Here is a 21,273-nt window from a genome sequence, read left to right on the forward strand (position 1 = left end):
ATCCGTTTTTGTTCAGCTCTAAACTATGTGTTTATGGTATTTCTTCCCCCAGATGTTTTTTGAAAATGAATATAAAATGTAAGAATATGTAAAAGTACAGACAGTGAAAGCTTTGTTACTGTCACACACATGCACGGATCTGAGAAGAAATAATAAGCGTACGGTTTTAAGGAAGTGGTGAGTCAGGCGTGAGTTGTGCATGTTAAAAAGCTGCAGTGTGTTACACAGAAATGTACTTTACTTTACACGGTGCAGAGGAAAGAGGAAGTCGTTCAGCAGAAAGCAGAAATGTTTCCACGGCGTCATGGACACTCACTTGTGTACGCAGGCCCACGCTCTCTTCAGACGGTAAATCGGGTTGGACTGCAGGGCCGAGACGATGGCTTTCAGGGACGAGAAATTCTTACGAATGCGACACTCCTGAGGGAAAGAACACTATCAGAATCTATCTATCCATCCATCCATCCATCCATCCATCCTCGACATCAATTCGAAGATTCATCCATGTCTATCCATTGATCATAAAATGTCAATCTATCCATCATCCATGTATATCCATCCATCCATCCATCCATCCATCCATCCATCCATCCATCCAGCCATTAATGTCAATCTATCCATTATCCATGTCTATTCTTCCATCCAACCATATCTAACCTTCCACCTTCAATTTAGATTCATCCATCCATCATACATATCAATCTATCCTTGATCCATAGCTATACATCCATCCGTGTCTTTTATTCATACCTTCATTCAGGTCTACAAATCCATCATCATTGACTAGTAATTTATCCATGCATGTCCATCCATGCCTATTCATATCCATCCATCCATCCATCCATCCATCCATCCATCCATCCTTCCATCCAGCCAGCAATCTATCTATTCATTCATCCAAATCTATTTATCCACCATCTATGTTGATTCATTCATCCATATCAATCTATCCATCATGACTTTTCTTCTATCCACCCATCCACCCATGCCAATCTATCCATCACCAACGTCCATTCATTTATCTTCCCAGTCATCCATTTATTCATCCATTTATATTCATTCATGTCTTTCTATCCAATCAGAGACTAATATTTGGACATGTGAATCCTGAATACAATATGTAATTTAGCTGTAGGACTGTGTATTGTGTGTGTGTGTGTGTGTGTGTGTGTTTAAGTATAAGTGAGAGCGTGTGTACCTGTGCGATATCGATCCAGCGCTGGAGGATCCGCGCTCGTAGGTGTGGTCGGAGGTGTCTTGGGTGGAGCACGGTGCTCAGCACACAGCCTGCCACGGCGTTAAACTGGGTGATGGTGGCCCTGACGGTGGGAGCCGCCTGTTTGTTCTCCTTCTTATCTCTCTGAGACCAAACGGAACCCAGACAGTGGTGAGGAACCACCTTCTTAAAGAGCAGCTGAAGACCACACGCACAGGAGAAAGGTCACTCAGGAACGCTGAGCTTATATTATATCATAATGACATAAAGACCGAAGAATTAAAAAGGTTCTCCCTCACAGCATCCATGTAGGTTAGCTGCTCAGCCACCAGGTCGGCACTAAAGGACAGGAAGTCCTCCTGAACCTCAATCTCCACTTCCTCATCCTCGCCCAGGCAGAAAGGGCTGTTACCATGGAAACCACCTGTTGGACGAAAGCAGAATGTCGTCAAGGCGTGGACTGGGTGAAGGTGAAAGTACAAGCGAATGAATAGTGTATATTCTCTGTGTATATTCAACTATGACAGGATGGCGGGACGTAATCTCGCTGTATGTGGACATTTATGGGCAGAGCAAAGAGATGGATGATTTGATGAATGAAAGGATAGACGGACTGACCGTCTGTTTCGCTCTCGCCATTGAAATGGCTCTGTAGCTGCTCCAGGAGGCTCTGTGCTCTTCGGGTCGGCTCGGAATCCGGCATGGCCTTCTTCAGAAACGCTAAAACCCTGTGCAGACTCGGGTACGACGGTGGCTCCTGGAAGTCTTCAGGACACTGATCTAACCATGCCCTCAGGATGGACGCTAACGCCCTGAAGAGAGAGACAGAAAAAAAAAGCGAGAGAGAGAGGGAGAGAGAGAGAGGGCGAGATGGTGCAGGTTAGTCAAAGCAGAGATCTTTATCTTTACAGTTTCACTCAATGAGTCTTTGATCATTAACATACTTATAACTCCTCAAATGCCTCAAAATGTGTGTGTGTGTGTGTGTGTGTGTGTGTGTGTGTGTGTGTGGAAGGATTCATAGTGGCTTACGTTCTCACAGCTCCTTGATTTTCCCCGAACAGGCTCGGACTGCTCTCTCCATCGCCGTCCTCCATGTGTCCGTACCTGTTTCACACACACACAAAACTTCAGCACATAGCATCTGCAAAGTAAAAGAGGCATGACCTGTTTCTGTTCATCTAAAATGTAAAATGGGTTAAAGTAAAATGGGTGTGGCCTCTGTGTGTGTGTGTGTGTGTGTGTGTGTGTTAGTGTCAGTGTTCCTGAAGGAGGTGTGGCCTCTGTGTGTGTGTGTGTGTGTGTGTGTGTGGATGTGTGTTTCTGAAAGAGGTGTGGCCTCAGTGTGTGTGTGGTGTGTTTGTGTGTGTTTCTGAAGGAGGTGTGGCCTCAGTGTGTGTGTGTGTGTGTGTGTGTGTGTGTGTGTGTTTCTGAAGGAGGTGTGGCCTCAGTGTGTGTGTGGTGTGTGTGTGTGTGTGTGTGTGTGTGTTTCTGAAGGAGGTGTGGTCTCTGTGTGTGTAAGTGTTCCTGAAGTGTGAGTGTTCCTAAAGGAGGTGTGGCCACTGTGTGTGTGTGTGTGTGTGTGTGTGTGTGTGTGTGTGTGTGTGTCAGTGTCCTTGAAGAAAGTGTGGCCTTTGCGTGTGTGCGTGTGTGTGTGTGTGTGTGGGTGTGTGTGTGTGTGTTTGTTCCTGAAGGATGTGAAGGTGTGGCCTACCACCAGCATATGTAAAACAAAACCATGCTGGACAAGACTGTCGACTGAGATATAACACAAATTAAACACACACACACACACACACACACACACACACCTGTCGAGCAGCAGCTGCAGGACGCTGTGTGTGCTGGCGAAGGCTCTGTAGGTCGACAGGAAGATGCTGGTGTAGGTGAGATCATTATCTCCAAACGCTGTGAGCAGAGTCTCCACCAGCCGCTCCAGCGTTCCCGCGCGAATACTACGGATCTTACACGTCTCTAACTGGCTGACAGTGTGACCCGGGGGCAACCGATCGCCCTCCACCTGACAGAGGGAGAAACAGAGGGAAAGAAAAAGAGAGCTATGGTGATCATCAGCATTTAGAACTGAACTGAGATGGTTATTCATAGAAAAGATTTAGCCTGAGACAGACGTCTATTATCTACATCAGCCTTGAGACGCAGTCCAGACGTCTGCGCAAGTGGAAAAATGGCTCGTTTTTCTTTTACAATAAACCGTTCTCTCAAAAACCAAGTGTATTAATAACGCCTTTTTTTATACCCTGAAACCTGTTTGCTCTTCCATTGAGAGCGTTAAGAATTAAATTTAGAGAGAAAGAGCGAAAGAGAGAGCGAGAGAGTGCATGAAAGAGAGTGCAAGTGTGAGAGAGCAAAATAGTGCAAGAGTGTGTGTGAGAGATAGACAGCAAGAGTGACAGAGAGCAAAAGAGAGAGAGAAAGAGAGAGTGCAAAAAGAGAGGAACAGCAAGAAAAACTGAAAGCACATGAGAAAGGAGGAACTACAGAATGAACGCATGAATAAGAGAGAGAGAGAGACAAAGAGCAAAAGAGTAGGGAATGAGAAAAAGAGAGGGGAGAGCATGAATGCTAAAGACAAAAAAGAAAGAGGGAGCAAGTGAGTGTGAGAGAGTGAAAGAGTGAGAAAGCAAAAGAGTGCGACAGGCAGACAAAAAGTAAAAAGCGAGAGAGTATGTATATGTGTGTGTGTAAGAAAGAGAGAAAGCGAGAGACAGAGAGAGCAAAGAGAGAGGAAAAGAAATGGCTAAAGAGAGAACCAGCAAGAGTGTGTGTGTGAGAGAGAGAGAGAGAGAGAGAGAGAGAGAGAGAGAGAGAGAGAGAGAGAGTAAAACCAAGAGAGAATGCCAGAGTTAGAAAGAGATCATGATGGACACTTGCTCCCTCTCGTTTTGCACTCTCTTTCATACAAAAGAGAGAGAGAGAGAAACAGATGGAGGGATGGGAAAATAAACAAACATTAACAGCAGATTGTTGTGTTTTTCCTGATATTCCCTCCCTCCATCTTTCCCTCCATCTCTCTTTTCATCTTTCCCTCCATCTTTTCCATTGCTTTTTCAGAGCCACGTTAGAATTTCACCACTGAGTCTCTAACTGTGAAAGGTACAAGTTTTTAAAATTCAAAAGAAAAACTTCCTTATCCATCCACCCAATTATTCATCCATCCATCCATCCATCTATCTATCTACCCAGCTCTCTCTCTCTCTCTCTCTCAGAAAACAGTTCCAGGCGTTTCTTTAGTAGCTCGTGAGCTCTCATTGAAAGAACAGTGCTATTTTTCCGTAAACATCTCGGGTGCTTTCAATTATTTAACACCAACAAACAAAACAGACGGATTCGGATTCAGATTTAGTCTGAAGGTGAGGATTATATTTTTGGTCAAACGGAGCGAGACGGGATTGTGATTCTTTTGTTTTGTTGTTGTTGTTTTTTCAGTGCCTGTGTGGTGTTTATGTGGAGTTTGAAATTATAACGTGTGGAGGAATCTACAGTGTTAAAAAAGCTGAAAAAGAGAGAGAGAGTCATAGAGAGATAGAGAGAGAGAGAGAGAGAGAGAGAGAGAGAGAGAGAGAGAGAGAGAGAGAGGGACAAGAGAGGGAGGAGAGAGGAAAAGAGAGGAGGAGAAAAAAGGAAAGAGGAAGGAGAGAGGAAAAGAAAGGGAGAAAAAAGAGAGAGAGAGAGAGGGAGGAGAAAGAAGAAGAGAGGAGGAGAGGAAGGAAAAATGAAGAAGAGTGGGAGGAGAAAAGGGGAAGAGAGGGAGGAGAGAGGGAGGGCTGGTGAGGGAACAATAATCATCTCCAATAATTAAAGTAAGAACTTGTACACATTTCCCAACGTAACAGTAAACAGACAAATACAAAATATTAAAAACTATATATAATAAAATAATTTATGAATATAAAAAACTATAATTTTTTTGGCAAAATAGGGTGCTTTCTGTGTGTGTGTGTGTGTGTGTGTGTGTCTTACCCCCAGCCATCTAGCCCCTTTGTTGGCCGCCTGTTGGATTTGGACCCTCTTGAGTGTGACACCGTAAACGGCCCCCTCCTCCACCTCCTCACCCCAGTCCTGCACTGAGCTCTGCACCACACACACACACACACACACACACACACACACACACACACACACACAGTATTATGCAATAGGCCTTATGTAAAATGCCATAAATGCCAGAGTGAAGAATAAAAATGATAAGGAAAGATGACATCACAGCGAGTGTGACACAAGCGAACACAATCGAGTCTCTTTACAGGAAAGGAGAAAAGAGATATTGAGGGGAAAAGTAGAATATTCGATGAGGACAAAGCGGGGGCCTTAAACTCCTCAAAAGACCTCGGACGTTTATATTCAAGTTTATTTTTAGCCCGTAAAAGCGGCTCCGGGCTCCGGATCTCTCCGCACGTCCGAATAAAATGTCTACAAAGGTCCTGAAGGACACTTTTATCCACATCCATTTATATATGACATCGAAATTTATCACTCCTATTACTAATGATATGAAAATCAGTTCAGACACGAGGAGAAAGAAGGAGGAAAAGGAAAAGTGACCACCCCCCCCCCTAAAAAAAATTTTTTATTAAATTGGCAATATGGAAAGATGAAAACGGAAACACATCATGACCGGCGGCGGAGAGCAGAAACAAAACACACGCCCTGATTGATTGTAAAACAGTAATTTTATAACACAAGAGCTCACAACTAAATCACGGCTCGATCACGGCTCGATCACGGCTTGACCAATCAGAATCGAGCAAAGAGTGTGCTTTCACCATCTGTTTCCTGTACAGCTCTGAGAGATAAACACCGGTCGAAACGAGTCACACCGGCCGCGCTGCTAAACAATAGCAGGAGGTGAGCACACTCTCAACCCAGACCCTGCTGTGTCCACAGCACACACACACACACACACACACACACACACACACACACACAGACAGACACACAGACAGACAGACACACCACACACACAGACAGACACACACACACACACCCCACACACACACACACACACACACACACACACACGCACACACGCACACACACACACAGACAGAAAGACACACACACACACACACACACAGACACACACACACACACACACACACACACACACACACACACACACATACAGCTAGGTCACACCCTTTGTTACCATGGTTACTAATCTGGCATCTTCTTACTTACTAATAAAATTAATTTAAAGATTTTGTATAGCAGAATATTATATATATATATATATATATATATATATATATATATATATATATATATATATATATATATATATATATTCTTTTGATTCATTTTATAAATTTTTTATCACTTAATACAAAATAGTGTATACCGTGTTTCGATTATTTCTATTTGTTTTAGCATATTTTATTGTTTATTTATAGTATTTATAGCTTTACATCATTAGGAGATATGCGTAGTCAATAACGAACATAGTAACAACTCACGAACAAATTCATGGTACGAACCGTCGTTCGGAACGTAACTGGTTTGTAAGATGGGGAGCGTCTGTACACCGACTATAACGTTATGGCCACCAATCAGGCATAACCATTAACTTTATGGCCACCTGCCTGATATCGCAGGGGTCCCCAGTTATTGATTCCAAAACAATAACTTTTTCAGCAGTTAGAGCTACAGGAGCTCGTCTGTTGGATCGGACCACACGGATCAGCCTTCGCTCCTCACGTGCATCAATGAGCCTCAGCCCCCACGACCCTGTCGCCGGGTCACCACTGTTCCTTCCTTGGAGCACTTTTGATAGATACTGACCACAGCAGTCCAAGAACATCTCACAAGAGCTGCAGTTTTGGAGACGCTCTGACCCAGACGTCTAGACGTCCCAACTTGTCAAACTCGTTGAAATCCTTTCTCTCGCCCATTTTTCCTGCTTCAATACGTGAAATTTGAGCACAAAATGTTCTCCAGAGGGTGGTATGTTGAAGAGAAGTTGCCTTTACCACCCTGGAGTGGACTGTTTTCCCATAACAACACAAAACATTGCACTTTCTATCCATTTCTGATTACAAAACATGGCAATATTTGTTCTGGTTTACATTACAGCAGCTATAAACAGTCGTTCCCTCACCAGCCTCTTTTTAATCTCTCTCTTCCAGAAAACTTCTGTTCATGTAGCACACCGTCCATGTGGATGAGCCCCTGCTACTGAAAAGATAACGAGTCCGAGCGAGTATATTTAATATTTTTTTTTTGGGTTGTAGAGAATTGAGCAATCAGAGTTTAGGGAGTCGATGAAGCATATAAAATGAGCGCTGGAATAACAATCATCAGGCGTAAAATTATTAAACACTTACGGGGGAAAAAAAAATGGACAAATGCTACATTTGTCAATGTATTTAATTATATTGAGTATTAAATATGCTCGAGTTTAGTGACAGTGAGAAACTACGATATGCAAAATGTGGCGCTGAGGATTTCGATGTCAAAATGATCCTGTTTGCAGCATCAAGCAGCATGTTATTATCTCGGCTTTAAAACAGTAATCTGAGTAGGTTCGAATACACAGAGGCTCAAACCGTAACCTAAAATTAAGACCTGATCTCTAAAAAAAAATAAAGAAAAAATGAAAAGAAAAATGACAAGTTGTTTTTTTCCCCTTCAGATCTTTTCGCGTTCTCAGTCGTTCGTATTTATGCGGTTTCACCAAAAATAATGACAGATGCTTCAATCTGTTTCGCAGCATGAGGAGCAACACAAAGCATAAACTCATCGAGAATAGATTAGTGCGAATTAGTCTTGTTTTCCTAAAGCAGCACATCCTGGATTACTTTATTCCTCATACGTGATTTTTTTTTTTACTCGTTACAAAACAACAACGGTATGAATTTCATCCATTTGCACTTATATGTAATATAATATAATATAATATAATATTTAGTCCCGATCATCATTGACACTGACACCCGGAGACTCCTCCTATTAACGATAAAGAATTGTGGTTTTATCTACATTTATATTTAATGTAAACCGCATGGACTTTATTCAGGAAAAATGATCATTACACATTGTTATAAGCACTGCCTCACTTTACATACTGTATAATTCATGCATTCTCTTGAATTATCATTTTCCTAGGTTATTATCCAAATTTTTTTATATTTTTATAGCACTAACACCACATGACGTACAAATTCCCTGTACATGCAACCAGTGATACTCATGCTGATTTGGAAAACGCTTCCATTTTGGTTGAAATCTCTATTGCGACGTAAACATTTAAGAAGGAGCGCACTAATGTGAAAAACCGTGCTTTGCCAGTTACCTCCGGACCAATCAGTACGCGGATTCGTTCAAACAAATCTTACTTCATCCAAAAAAGAATCAAGAATGATCGAGGAAGGATCATTAAAACGTTATAATGATATTTACAAGTTTTAAAAACGCTGTAAATACAAAAAAAAATCGATTTTTGTTTGCATGTTGGCTTATTATCGTGTGAGATATCGCGAATATCGGTATCGCGTAGTATTGTACCGCCCCTTCCGTAACACTAATACTAACCAGGAGGGAGGGAACGATTCAGAAAAAATAAGGAAAGAAACTAATTTGGAAGCGATAACAGAACAAAAATCAAAGCCATGTAACCCAGAAACAAATTTTCTTAATTCTTTTGGCTATAAATTATAATTAAAGCGCTATTTTTTCATTTTAAACCGTACTTTCCTCCACCATTTTTGGTAGACGCATACTAGCATACTGAGTAGTATGAGTGGGGAAATAGGGCGGTTGCTGTGGTTACTTCTGTCGTAAAGTTTTTTTAACAGTTTTAGATGAAATCGAACAAAAACGACAAACAAAATTAAAAGAAGTAAAGAAGATTTTATCACTAAAACTTGTTTACTAATAGTTTCCTCACCCCCCCTCCTCCCTCCAAAGTGAAAATAACGGTCTCTCGATTATAAGGAGGGAAAAAAACTTGTTTTTTTTTAATAAGAAAAAATAAATAAACACAAACAGCTACACATTCATTTTTTGCGACAGTTGCGTTACTTGGCAACAGAGTTCATTACTGTTTCAACTCCGTGCTCCTTCACTTTTCCTCCATAAACTCCGTCCTTCTTTCCTTCGCTTTCCCCATTTCTTTCTCTTTCTCTCTCTCTCTCTCTCTCTCTCTCTCTCTCTCTCTCTCCCTCCTCCATCCACCGCCTTTTTTCTCCCTCAAAGCGCAAAAAAACTTCTGAAAAGAAAGTAAACACGTTACCATTTTAGCTTTCCAGCTGAATTTCATGGTGATGTTTTTCTCACATCGTAGGTCTGGAGCATCAGTGCGGCGCTTCGCTGCCCCTCAAAAAGAAAAATCCGGTCGAAATGAAGAAAAGATGACCGCTGAATCCCTGTTTTCTCCCTTCTCCTTCTCCTTCTCCCTCTCCCTCTCCCTCTCTTACACTCTCTCACTCACACACACACAGTCCCGTCCCAGCTCTGTTGTCCCTCTGCCCACTTCCTATTCATCCCATTGTACCAAAAAAAAAAAAAAACATGACTGCAATACACAACCCAGCCATTGGGGGCGCGGATTTACAATCCAACTTTACAAGATTTCCACCTCACATTGTCTCCAAATTGAGATGGTTTGCTCAAAAGAACAATGTTTTATTCCTGTCACATGTACATTACAGCACAGTCACATTCTTTCTTTACATATCCCAAGCCATGAGACAGCACCCCTGCCCCACAGAGGCTTAAAGGCATTGGTCAAAAGCTCCAATCTTGGCGATACCAGGGGGAGATCAGTAACACAGAGCCTTAACCCCTGAGCCACCACATCCCAAAAGGAGGGACATGGGGGATATCTGTGGAAGAATGCTGAGGAAGGAGGAAAAGAGGAAGGCCAAGGAGGAGGTTTATGAATGTGGAGAGGGAAAACATAGGTGGTTGGTTTGAAAGAGGCAGATGTAGAGGACAGGGTCTTATAAAGGCACATGATCCACTGTGTTGTCCCCTAATGGGAGAAGCTATTAGAAGAAGAAATACTACACTTGCTGGTGAAGTGTGTATGAAGTTTAATATTCTATAAAATATAATACATTATTATTAATATTATTAGACCCCTAAGACTGGGGTAGAGTCACCAAGGCCTTCCCTACTGGCCGAAACTCTATCACTGACTTACGTTTTTAATTAATATTTTTTTGTTTATGAATATGTATTAAATGATTCCCAATAATCTATTCTCTTCATTTGAAACTGTTTCTCTTACTGCTTCCTGAAATCTGCCATGAGACCTTCAGAATCAGCACTGTAAGCGCTTGCACAAAATAAATGCTGCTTGAAATCTATTGCTTTAAGCAATCAGATTTCGAGTCCCAAACCTGCCCCATGGAAATATGCTTTACATGGTTTGGAGTGAAAGATCTTCTCCTTTATAGCTCTAACCCTCATGCCTATTGAACAGCTTTGGGATAAATTGGAATGCTGATATCTCCCCAGGACTCCTCACTTCACCTCAGTTCTTCACTTTACATGTGACTGAAAAGAATCTCCATAAGCACACTCCAAAATCGTCGAACATCTTTCCAGAAGGTTATAAGAACATCAAATGTGCACTCAATGTGGAATGGGATGTTCAAAAAGCACAATACACTTTTGTCCATTGTGTACTTCTGATGTTATTGCTGGAGGATTGTTGTGTTGGTCATGTTATTACTGTGAAATGTTAGTGGGTCGCTAGCCACCGGAGAATGTTGTTGTTGCTAGCAAGCACATTTGATTAGCACAGATCATTTGAACTTAAACTCGATGAAGAACGGACATTTTTGCCATCAGCTCTTAAAAAAAAAACGCTACAGCTTCCTGTTTTTTTTGGTTTTTCAGCAGCATTAAATGTCATATTAATAAGAGACAGTAGTAGTGTAGTGTTGAGGCAGAGGGGAAATTTCAGCCAGAGTTTCAGCACGTGATGCAGGTGTACGTCATGGGTTTTATATTTAAACTTCTTTTCATTAACGGATTGGTATACTTTCATACTGGTTTGTGGTTTCCTACATTACTCACAATGCTCTTCATCTACCTGCTCAATATGGTTCAGCAGGATTCTTTCTTCACAATAAGAATAAGCGAAGCTGCTTATATTGTATTTTTTTTATTCAATACAAAGTAGTTACATGACCAGTATCATTGATACCAATAGTGAAACCAATACCAGTCATTATTATTTATATTACTGTAAATATTAAATAGACTACAGTGAACTGAACTTTTTTTTTTTGGTTACATTTATTAAAAAAAAAATGTGAATAATTTATAGAAAAAAAAAAGAAAAAAAGAAATTCAAGAAAACACAATAACCGTTCTCAAATTGTCACATGGTGTTTTTATATTTTATTTTAATTTAAGTTTTTTTCTTAAAGAAAACGTTGACTTTTTTTGCTCTTGAGCCTGTTTCTGATTCTTCATCTTCTTGACTGATCGACTCTCTTGAAAAATATTCTCTCAGAAGGCACAGACGATGCAGCGATCCAAAGATATGTGACCGAATGACAGAACGCTTACTTGTTTGTACGATGAGCGGACGCTCAGCAGAAGAAGAAGTAGTAGTTCCTATTCATTTGAAATAAATATCAAACTCAGGTGGGGAAAAATTCCCTGGAAGGATTGATATTTTCATATGCAAATCAATCCCACTGATACTGATCACCAGCATTGAGAGTATAAACCTTTAGGATCCAGTCATCTATTTCTACCTCTCAGTCATTTTTAAAGCATTCGAGGTACAAAGTGGGAAAAAAACCTTGTATTTTACTAGTAAACCAATAGCCAGATAATTGTAGAGTTACAGATTCAACAACGAATATGTCTGTTTAATATGCCTGAGCTAATATTCGTAACTTGTACAGTATATATGGTATAACTAATTAAAAGGTGTTTACTGATGATGCTGTGAGCAGCCATGTGGATTTCAGGTCACTTGCTGAACTTCTGGCTTGAACAGGTCTTACTGACTTTTCAAGAAGGAATTTTAAATCGAAGTTTTTGTTTGCTTTTTTGCCAGTGGAAGTCCAAAATTGCAAATTTTATCCGGTACATCTGGTTGTCCCACCTTTTTGAATAAACGCTCAGCCTGAACAATTCAGCTTCCAAAGCTTCAATGTTCATGCTAACACTATCGTTAGCATCACTGTGCTCACCAGGCATGCTAGCAAACGTTGTTGCGTGATTAATTGTCATAATCAAGTTCTCTACTGAAATACCAATGGATTATGTGACTCCATGTAAATAAAATGTATTTTCAAATGGCAAGTCAAAGAAATAAAATCTCAATTTAGCGATGATGTCATATCTTCACACGCGTGTTGGGCTAATTGAATGAAACCCTGCCCTCACTGACACAGAAACACCTGTCACACAGAAACATTTGGGCTAGTTCTTTTCCAATCTCAAATGCAATCGTGTGTGTGTGTGTGTGTGTGTGTGTGTGTGTGTGTGTGTGGAGGAGGAGTGCTGTAAGCGGAAGTAAGCATCACAGTAAAGAAACACAATGTAAGGAAGGCTGACGTTCAAGCTGATTGTCTCAGCAGACAAACACACACAGTTAGACGTGATGTAGCGCACACACACACACACACACACACACACACACACACACACGCATGCACACACAAACACACACACACTTGAATAAGTGTACGTGATGTAGTGCGTCTGCTCTCTCTTCTTTACCCTACAATATCTACGTCATAACAGCCAAGTGTGTGTGTGTGTGTGTGTGTGTGTGTGTGTCCGAATATGAGTGTGTGAGTGATCAACAAGGGGTCGGTTAGGGCAGAAAGGTCACATTAGGTTTGGGGAGGCCCAGGGAAAACCCATGCTCTAGTTCCCAGACCCTCAGGAGGAGAACACACACATACACACACACACACACACACACACACACACACACACACACAAACACACAAACACACTTTCAGAAAAGAGTGCTGGGAAAGGTCGGTACTCCACAGACCCCCACCAGGGACAGCTGCTCTCTCTCAGAAGGGAGTGATGTCATTACCACGTACACAAAAACAAGGCCAGGAGAAATGTCAGACACACACACACCCACACACACACCCACACACACAATTACTGTACACACTTTTTATATTTAGGCATGTGCTACTCATTATTTCTATATTATATGCTGTGTACTGAAATATTTTATTTCTGAAACTATGATAGTCGAGATTTAAAAAGATCATCTGAGGAGGTGATCCGAGCTCAGATCTGTCTGACTCAAAAAAGAGCTCTTCATAATGTCTGACCATTTTAGCATCTTTTTGTGTGACTATTATATATTCAATTAAAGGTGCTGTGTAAGAGGACGCAAGGATTTCACGGTTATAATTTTTTCCCTACTAACTATGAATGGGAGTTAAGTTGTGACTAATTTAAAAAAGCATTTGAGTCAATTGTTTGGATTTATAGCTTTACTGTTTAAAATCTAATTTGCATAGAGTTGGTATTTTAATAGATTGTCTTCATGTCACAATCCATTCAAGTTCCTAATATATGTACAAATAAGGCCCTTGATCTAGACTACTACTACTAATACTAAACTAATACTACAACAACAACTGCTATTACAAACCCAATTTCAAAAAAGTTGGAACACTGTGTAAACTGTAAATAAAAACAAAATGCAATGATTAGCAAATCTCATAAATCCATATTTTATTCACATATAAACAAAAAACATATCAAATGTTCAAACTGAGAATAAAGCAAAACAATTTAAATTTGATGGCTGCAACAAGTCTCAAAAAAGTTGATATAGGGTCATGTTTACTTCTTCTATCTGTATACATCTGGGAACTGAGGAGACCAGGGGTTCTGGGTGTCCTTTATTGTTTTTTTCATTTCATGATCTGCCAAATGTTTTTTTTTAAATGGTGAAAGGTCTAGTCCGCAGGCAGGCCAGTTCAGCACCTGGAAATCCTCTATTTAATGGATGCAGTATATAGTTAGCTTTGTCTTACTCAAATATGCAAGGCCTTCCCTAAAAAAAGACATTTTCTGGATGGAAGTATTTGTTGCTCGAAAAGCTGTGTATACCGTTTACCTTTTCAAATGTACAAGCTGCTCATATCACAGGCACTTATGCACTCTCATACAGATGTGGTGTCCATGGTTTCTAAACAGAAATTAAAATTTTGATTAGTCTGACCACAGAACAGTTTTCCACTTTGCCTCAGTACATTTTAAATGAGCTTCGGCCCAGAGGGGATGGTGACGTTTCTGGATCATGTTCACACATGCCTTCTTCTTTGCATGGTAGAGATTTAATCATTTGTGGACGACATGGCAAACTGTGTTCACAGACAACGATTTCTGGAGGTGTTAATGAGTCATGCATTGATTTCCATTACAGAATCATGACTTTTAAATGCAGAGTCGCCTGAGGGCCTAGTGATCACGGGCATTCAATATTGATTTCACAGAGATTTCTCCAGATTCTTTAAAAACTTGCAAATGGTGTTGCTCTGCCCGTCTTTAAGAGATCTCTAAGAGACTCCGCCTCTCTGAGACACAATATTTATACCTAATCATCTTACTGGATTTTTTTTTTTAAGTTTCCTTAAAATGGGACATTTCCTCTGTTTAAACATATGCTTTCTATGTTTTATTGTGAATAAAAGTATGTGATTATAGGTTTTGCCAATAATTGCGTTCTGTTTTTATTTACATTTTACACAGTGGCCCAACTTTTTTGGAATTGGGGTTGTACTACTCCTACTACTACTCCAACTTCCACTATCACTACTACCACTAATACTAAAACTCATCCTCCTCCTACAGCCACTACTACTATCACTACCACTGGCACTTCAACTACTACTAAGAAAAGGAAGAAGTAAAAGAAGTAGAAGAATTTCTGTTTACAGCTCATTCCTGGAAGTTTCTGGAATAGTGCTTATTTTTCTATCTGTGTGTGTGTGTGTATGTGTGTGTGTGTGTGTGTGTTGACTTCTGTAGCCTGACTTTCTTCTAAGTAATGTCGGGTTAGGGGTTAGACATTCAGCATATACAGAGATGATGATGCACACACACACACACACACACACACACACACACACACACACACACACACACACACACACACACGCTTTTGAGTATAAAAGCATTTTACTAATGGAAACCTGCCAAAAGTCACCACTACATCAGTTCATGTAATTCAGTCATTGTAATGATACTTGGTCAGCACAAAGAGAGCATCAAACACACACACACACACACACACACACACACACACACACACACATTGTCAAAAACAGAGCAGTGGGGACTTCGTTCTGTAGCCAGGCCGAGAAAAAGAGCCTGCTGCTGTAATTTCTCTTCACCAGAAGGAAACACACACATTCCAGGAAATCTGCCACTTCCTGCCTGCAGCCTCCTGACTCCAGCGAGTCAGAATCGGAGCAGCAGCTGTACTGTAGTGGCTGCTGATGACTGCAGGGAACGTCAGGAGAAATGCAAAGTCACTTAGCAACGACTTTTCAAGCAACATGACAGCAGGACAGAGTTTTTAGAAACTTACGCTGCCAAAAGCAATCGTCAGGAAGAGGATAACTTCATGTCAGCAGAGGAAATTTACTGGTTTCAACGTTTAGTGCTGAGTACACAATCTTGGAAAGGAGTTGTGTCTCTGTCATATAGAAAGTAAATATATAAGTATAACAAAAGAACGGTGTCGGGGGTCACGTCCTGTTTTGCATGTACAGTGAGGAACAAAATCCTGTAGACTTTCTTCAAACAGTGTGATATATATATATATATATATACACACACTGTTTTAAAGTAATGGTGAATAAAAACTTACTGGTCAAACACGCAGCAATCCATCAATATCAGGGTCGAGCGCACGCTCTGTTTTAAACTTGTTTTAATTGGCACTTAGTGTATCTACTTAACGCCAGAACTTTTAAAGATGAATAAATGATGGAAGAAACTTCAGACTCGAACTCAACATGACACCCGTGGCCTCATTTGTGCGACTTTTTTGAAAGTAGTTGAAAAGAAGGTTTGGGGCTCATGATAATTTGAATAGAAATCAATCAGTATTTGATTAATAGATTGAAACATTAGAGTTTTTTTATATAAACTGAGTTGATTAAGTAAAGAGTCTTGTGATAAAAATGATAACATCACATCCATTGTAAATCATATTACTTTGGATACTTAAATACATTTGAAGGCAAATACTTTTGTACTTTGACTCAAGTAAAAGTTTAAATGGACACTTTTACTTTTACTGAAGTAAAATTCTACATAGTTTATCTCTACTTTAACTCAACTACATGGTTTGTGTTCTTCCTCCACCACTGAAGGCACACAACTCTATACAATGCCTTTAGATTCCATAGCATGAAATTTTTCCCTTTACTTGAACTCGGAGACCCAAACCTGTTCAATCATGGCAATGCCCCTGTGCCCAAAGCCAGCGTCATGAAGATATGCTTTACATGGATTAGAGTGGAAGATCTCCTGCTATAGAGCTCTGATCTCAACCCTACTGAACATGAATGAATTTTTCAAGCTGACTGCACCCCAGGCCTCCACACATACATCAGTGCCTGACTTTACTAACACCCTTGTGACGGAATGAATATCCACAAATCTCCAAATGTACATTCCGAAACCAATCACATCTTCCCAGAAGAGTGGAGATTATTATAGCGGCGAATCGAAACTCAATGTGGAATGGGATGTTCAAAAAACACACATCTGTAACACATTATTAAACTCTGAATTCTAAAATAATGAAATTATAATACTAAATAAAAAAGAATGAATTCAGAGATCTGAGCTGCTGAATACTTGGTCAGAAGGTGCTGATGCATTTTCTCAAACATCAGCTGTGACACTAGTTTAAAGTTTATATGTAGTAACAATTAAAAGTGTTTGTTATGTTTTTATAGTAACAGCGTGTTTGCATGAAATCGAATTTTAATGTACGGAGCATTGTGCTGAACACTGTCTGGAAGGAGTCTCCAGTGCCAGTGTTTTGTAACAGTCATAGGTGAAGCTGTAACTTTTCCAGGACAGACGAGTTTATGCTTTGCTGTGACAAGGTTTTTTTTTTTTAGCGTATTAACTTTCGGATTGAAGTAAAAAAAATGTGGTGAAGAAACGATGCTGTTAAACGTAAGCAAAAACAGGGATGAACTTTGTTTCCACAACATGAATTACTGTATATAAAGGGATAAACACTTTGGGATGTGCTGCTGTAGGAAAATAATGTGTGTATGTGTATGTTTATAGTAGTAGACTGACGAATCAAGCTGCATCAAAGCTGCTCTCATCTCCATAACAACAGAAACCCAGCTCAGAATAGATCAGGCCTTGAAAGTAGATTGAAAGTAGAAACGAAAGTGTAGTGCGGTTTTGTGATGAAGGAGCTGCGTCTTCTCTCTCGAAAACAAGTAAAAAGATTTCTGATCAGAGAGACAGAGACACAGAAAGAGAGAGAGTGCGAGAAAGAGAGAGAGAGAGAGAGAGAGAGAGAGAGAGAGAGAGAGAGAGAGAGAGAGGGAGAAAGAGAGAGAAGTGCAATGGAAACTCTGTTATTGTGAAATCGTGCGGTTAGAAAAGCCCGTGTAAGCATCAGCTGACTGCCTCATAGGCATAGACACAACACACAAACACAGTTACACACACACACACACACACACACACACTCTCTCTCTCTCTCTCTCTCTGTCTCACTTCCCATAAACCTCCAATCATCATTTTTCACCAGTGACGAAGAATGACTGTATGCGTAGGAGCTCAGTGTGTGTGTGTGTGTGTGTGTGTGTGTGTGTGTGTGTGTGTGTGTGTATACATGTGTGTTTATTAAATAAAAGCTTCTTGACTTGACCAGGCTTGACTTGATAATGTCCACTAGAGGGCAGAACAACACACATTCACTAGCTAGTAAAAACAGGCAAAAGAAAATTGCACAAGATAGATAGATAGATAGATAGATAGATAGATAGATAGATAGATAGATAGATAGATAGATAGATAGATAGATAGATAGATAGATAGATAGATAGATAGATAGATAATCAGAATTTCTTTCTCTTGTCATTTCTTTGTAAAAAGACGATATAATGGAAAGTATGTGCACCCCTGACCATCACACCCAGATGTACTTGAACTTCTGATTCCATAGTTATTCTTCTTTATACTGTTATAATAAAATGGAAGGCTTTCCACCAGATTTTGGGGCATGGCTAGGGGGGATTAGTGTTCATCCAGCTTTACTGAGCTCAGAGGTTGAGGAGGTTCCAGTTCCTGTTCATCTCAAAGGTGTTAAGTAGGTTTGAGTAGGTCAGGGCTCTCTGCAGGTCACTCAAGTTCTACAACTCCAACCTTAACAGCAGCAACCAAATCTTCATGGAGCTCACATTGTGTGCCGGAGCATCGTCATGCAGGAGCATCTTTTTTGGAGTATACAGTCTTTTTATAATCTTATTGCGTGCTTACACATTTGTGGCTAAGGTTATAAATAAAAACTCGTGGGTGCACATACTTTTGGCCATGTAGTGTATGTAATAAGAGTCCACAGATACACAGTGTGACAGAGCGGCTGAGAGATACTGGGACAGATAATGTTACGGGTGTCTTCATTGGGAGAGTTCATATTGGGACAGATCGATGGATAAACTTGGACTTGACAGACAGACAGACAAATGGAAAACAGACAGACAGATTAACAAAGAGACGGATAGACAGACAAATATGCAGACAGACACACAGACAGAAAAAAACGACAGACAGAGATGTGGATAGACGGAGAGGTACGCAGCCACACACAGACAAATAGAATGAGATTCAGAAGGATGTAGACAGAGAGACAGACAGACATTCAAACAGACTGACAGATGGAAAGACATGCAGACATGCAGGCAGCCAGACAGACATATAAACACAAAAAGACAGGGACAGACACAGATGCTGATACAAGCATGTTTAAAACAATGTGATGAACATGTTTCTCCATGGACTCTGAAACTCACACACACACACACACACACACACACACACACACACACACACACACACACACACACACACACACACAGTGGAGTGTCAGTACTGATCAGACACTTTAATCTCTTATCTATTGAACAGGGTTGGACCCTTGCACCATGTTAGTGGAGATTTTGCAAATCAGTCAGATAAACCAGAGCACGAGAGAGAGAGAGAGAGAGAGAGAGAGAGAGAGAGAGAGAAAAACACACACACACACACACACACACACACACACACACACACACACACACACACACACAATCTTGATTCTTCCTCACAGATGGTTAATGAATTTCTAGCCTGGTTGTATTTACCCCGTGTTGATGTAGTTACGCTGTAATTTACCCACAGATGCAGGTTTTAAACCTGACACACATCTTTAAAGTGATCGATTAGTTGCTGTGTGAACTGAACACTTTTCCGTCATGAAAATCACTTTCTACATGATTCTTATTGATTGTAGACTTTTTTTAACACTCGCACTTTTCCTTGCAGGCATCTGCACTGTACTTTGTCCACCTCTCTGTCAGTCAGGGACACACCTGTACAGGAGGTCTCAGTACCATCAACACCTTAGCTGAACAGACAACAACACGTTCAGTCGATTCACATGAAGCTTTTGTTATAAAGAATAAAAATGAGGAAGAGTAACTGAAGGAATCAGAGGAAACCGAATGTCAAAGAAAGATTTCTCTGACAAGTTAAGTTTATTTTAAAAGCTGAAATGAAACTGAATCGTGCTGCAGGGCTGCAGAAAAAAAAACCCCAGCTCGACACTTCCTCACAAAACCTCATATATATATATATATATATATATATATATATATATACATACAGTAATCCCCCGCTTTACCGCGGTTCGAATCTGGCGCCCCCTCTGGTTCATCGCGGAATTGTAACTAAGTAGTTTGGCTGATTTGAACGATAGACCATAAAACATATAGTGAATTGTTTTTATGGAGTTTTATGTTAAAATAATGAAATGTATTAACAAAAATATAGTTTTTTTTTCGTTTATCTCAGGTGGTTTTGGAATGTAACCACCACAGTAAATGACTGATTACTGTATATATATATATATATATATATATATATATATATATATATATATATATATATATATCAGTCTATCCGTCTTTGATAGACTAATAGATAAATCTGCATTCGACACTATAGATCACGATCTTCTCCTAGATTGCTTACAAAATTACATTGGCATTCAGGGACAGGCATTAAGCTGGTTTCAATCCTACCTGTCTGATCATTACTATTTTGTAGACTTAAATGGAGAGCTATCCAGGTTAATGCTAGTAAATTATGGCGTGCCACAAGGTTTAGTTCTAGGACCCCTGCTTTTCACAATATACATGCTTCCCTTAGGAAATATTATTAGAAGGCATGGAATTAGATTCCACTGTTACGCTGATGATACCCAGCTATATATCTCATCAAGACCAGGCGATACAGCTCAATTGGCTCGGATAACTGAATGTGTTAAAGAATTAATAGACTAGATGACTCATAACTTTCTACTATTAAATTCTGATAAGACGGAGATTTTGCTCATCGGCCCAAAAACCAGTACACAGAAGCTCCAGCATTTCAACCTGCATTTAGATGGATGTTCTGTAACTTCTAGTTCAACAGTAAAATACCTGGGAGTTATTTCCAACAGCAACTTGTCTTTTAAAAATCATATTATCCATATTACAAAAACAGGCTTCTTTTACCTTAGAAATATTTCTAAGTTAAGAAACATGTTATCTATATCTGATTCAGAGAAGCTAGTCCATGCGTTAATGAGCTCCAGAATAGACTATTGTAATGCATTACAAGGTGGATGTCCTGCATCATTAATAAACAAGCTTCAGTTACTTCAGAATGCGGCAGCAAGAGTTCTTACAAGGTCAAGGAAAATATGATCATATAACCCCAATCTTCTCGTCCCGACACTGGCTACCTGTCAAGTCTCTAATCGACTACAAACTACTTCTTCTTACTTATAAAACACTAAA

At 40.1% G+C, this 21,273-nt stretch overlaps 1 protein-coding gene across 3 annotated transcripts in view; it reads right to left on the reverse strand.

Moving 5' to 3' along the window:
• The window catches only part of rgl1 (ral guanine nucleotide dissociation stimulator-like 1), a 50,190-nt gene that overhangs the window by 19,250 nt on the left and 9,667 nt on the right, over positions 1 to 21,273 (reverse strand). For 2 of the 3 annotated variants that reach the window (XM_046872345.1, XM_046872343.1), the window contains exons 2-8: positions 5,198 to 5,308; positions 3,028 to 3,236; positions 2,249 to 2,323; positions 1,835 to 2,028; positions 1,516 to 1,640; positions 1,199 to 1,414; positions 317 to 420 (exon numbers count right to left, since the gene is read on the reverse strand). In XM_046872345.1, coding sequence (XP_046728301.1) covers positions 317 to 420; positions 1,199 to 1,414; positions 1,516 to 1,640; positions 1,835 to 2,028; positions 2,249 to 2,323; positions 3,028 to 3,236; positions 5,198 to 5,308 — 1,034 coding nt within the window. Of the gene's footprint in view, positions 1 to 316; positions 421 to 1,198; positions 1,415 to 1,515; positions 1,641 to 1,834; positions 2,029 to 2,248; positions 2,324 to 3,027; positions 3,237 to 5,197; positions 5,309 to 9,464; positions 9,689 to 21,273 lie in introns of those variants that run through there. The other variant, XM_046872346.1, reaches the window with a different exon arrangement.

This window comes from Silurus meridionalis, chromosome 17, assembly GCF_014805685.1.
Source record: "Silurus meridionalis isolate SWU-2019-XX chromosome 17, ASM1480568v1, whole genome shotgun sequence".
NCBI classification, from domain to species: domain Eukaryota; kingdom Metazoa; phylum Chordata; class Actinopteri; order Siluriformes; family Siluridae; genus Silurus; species Silurus meridionalis.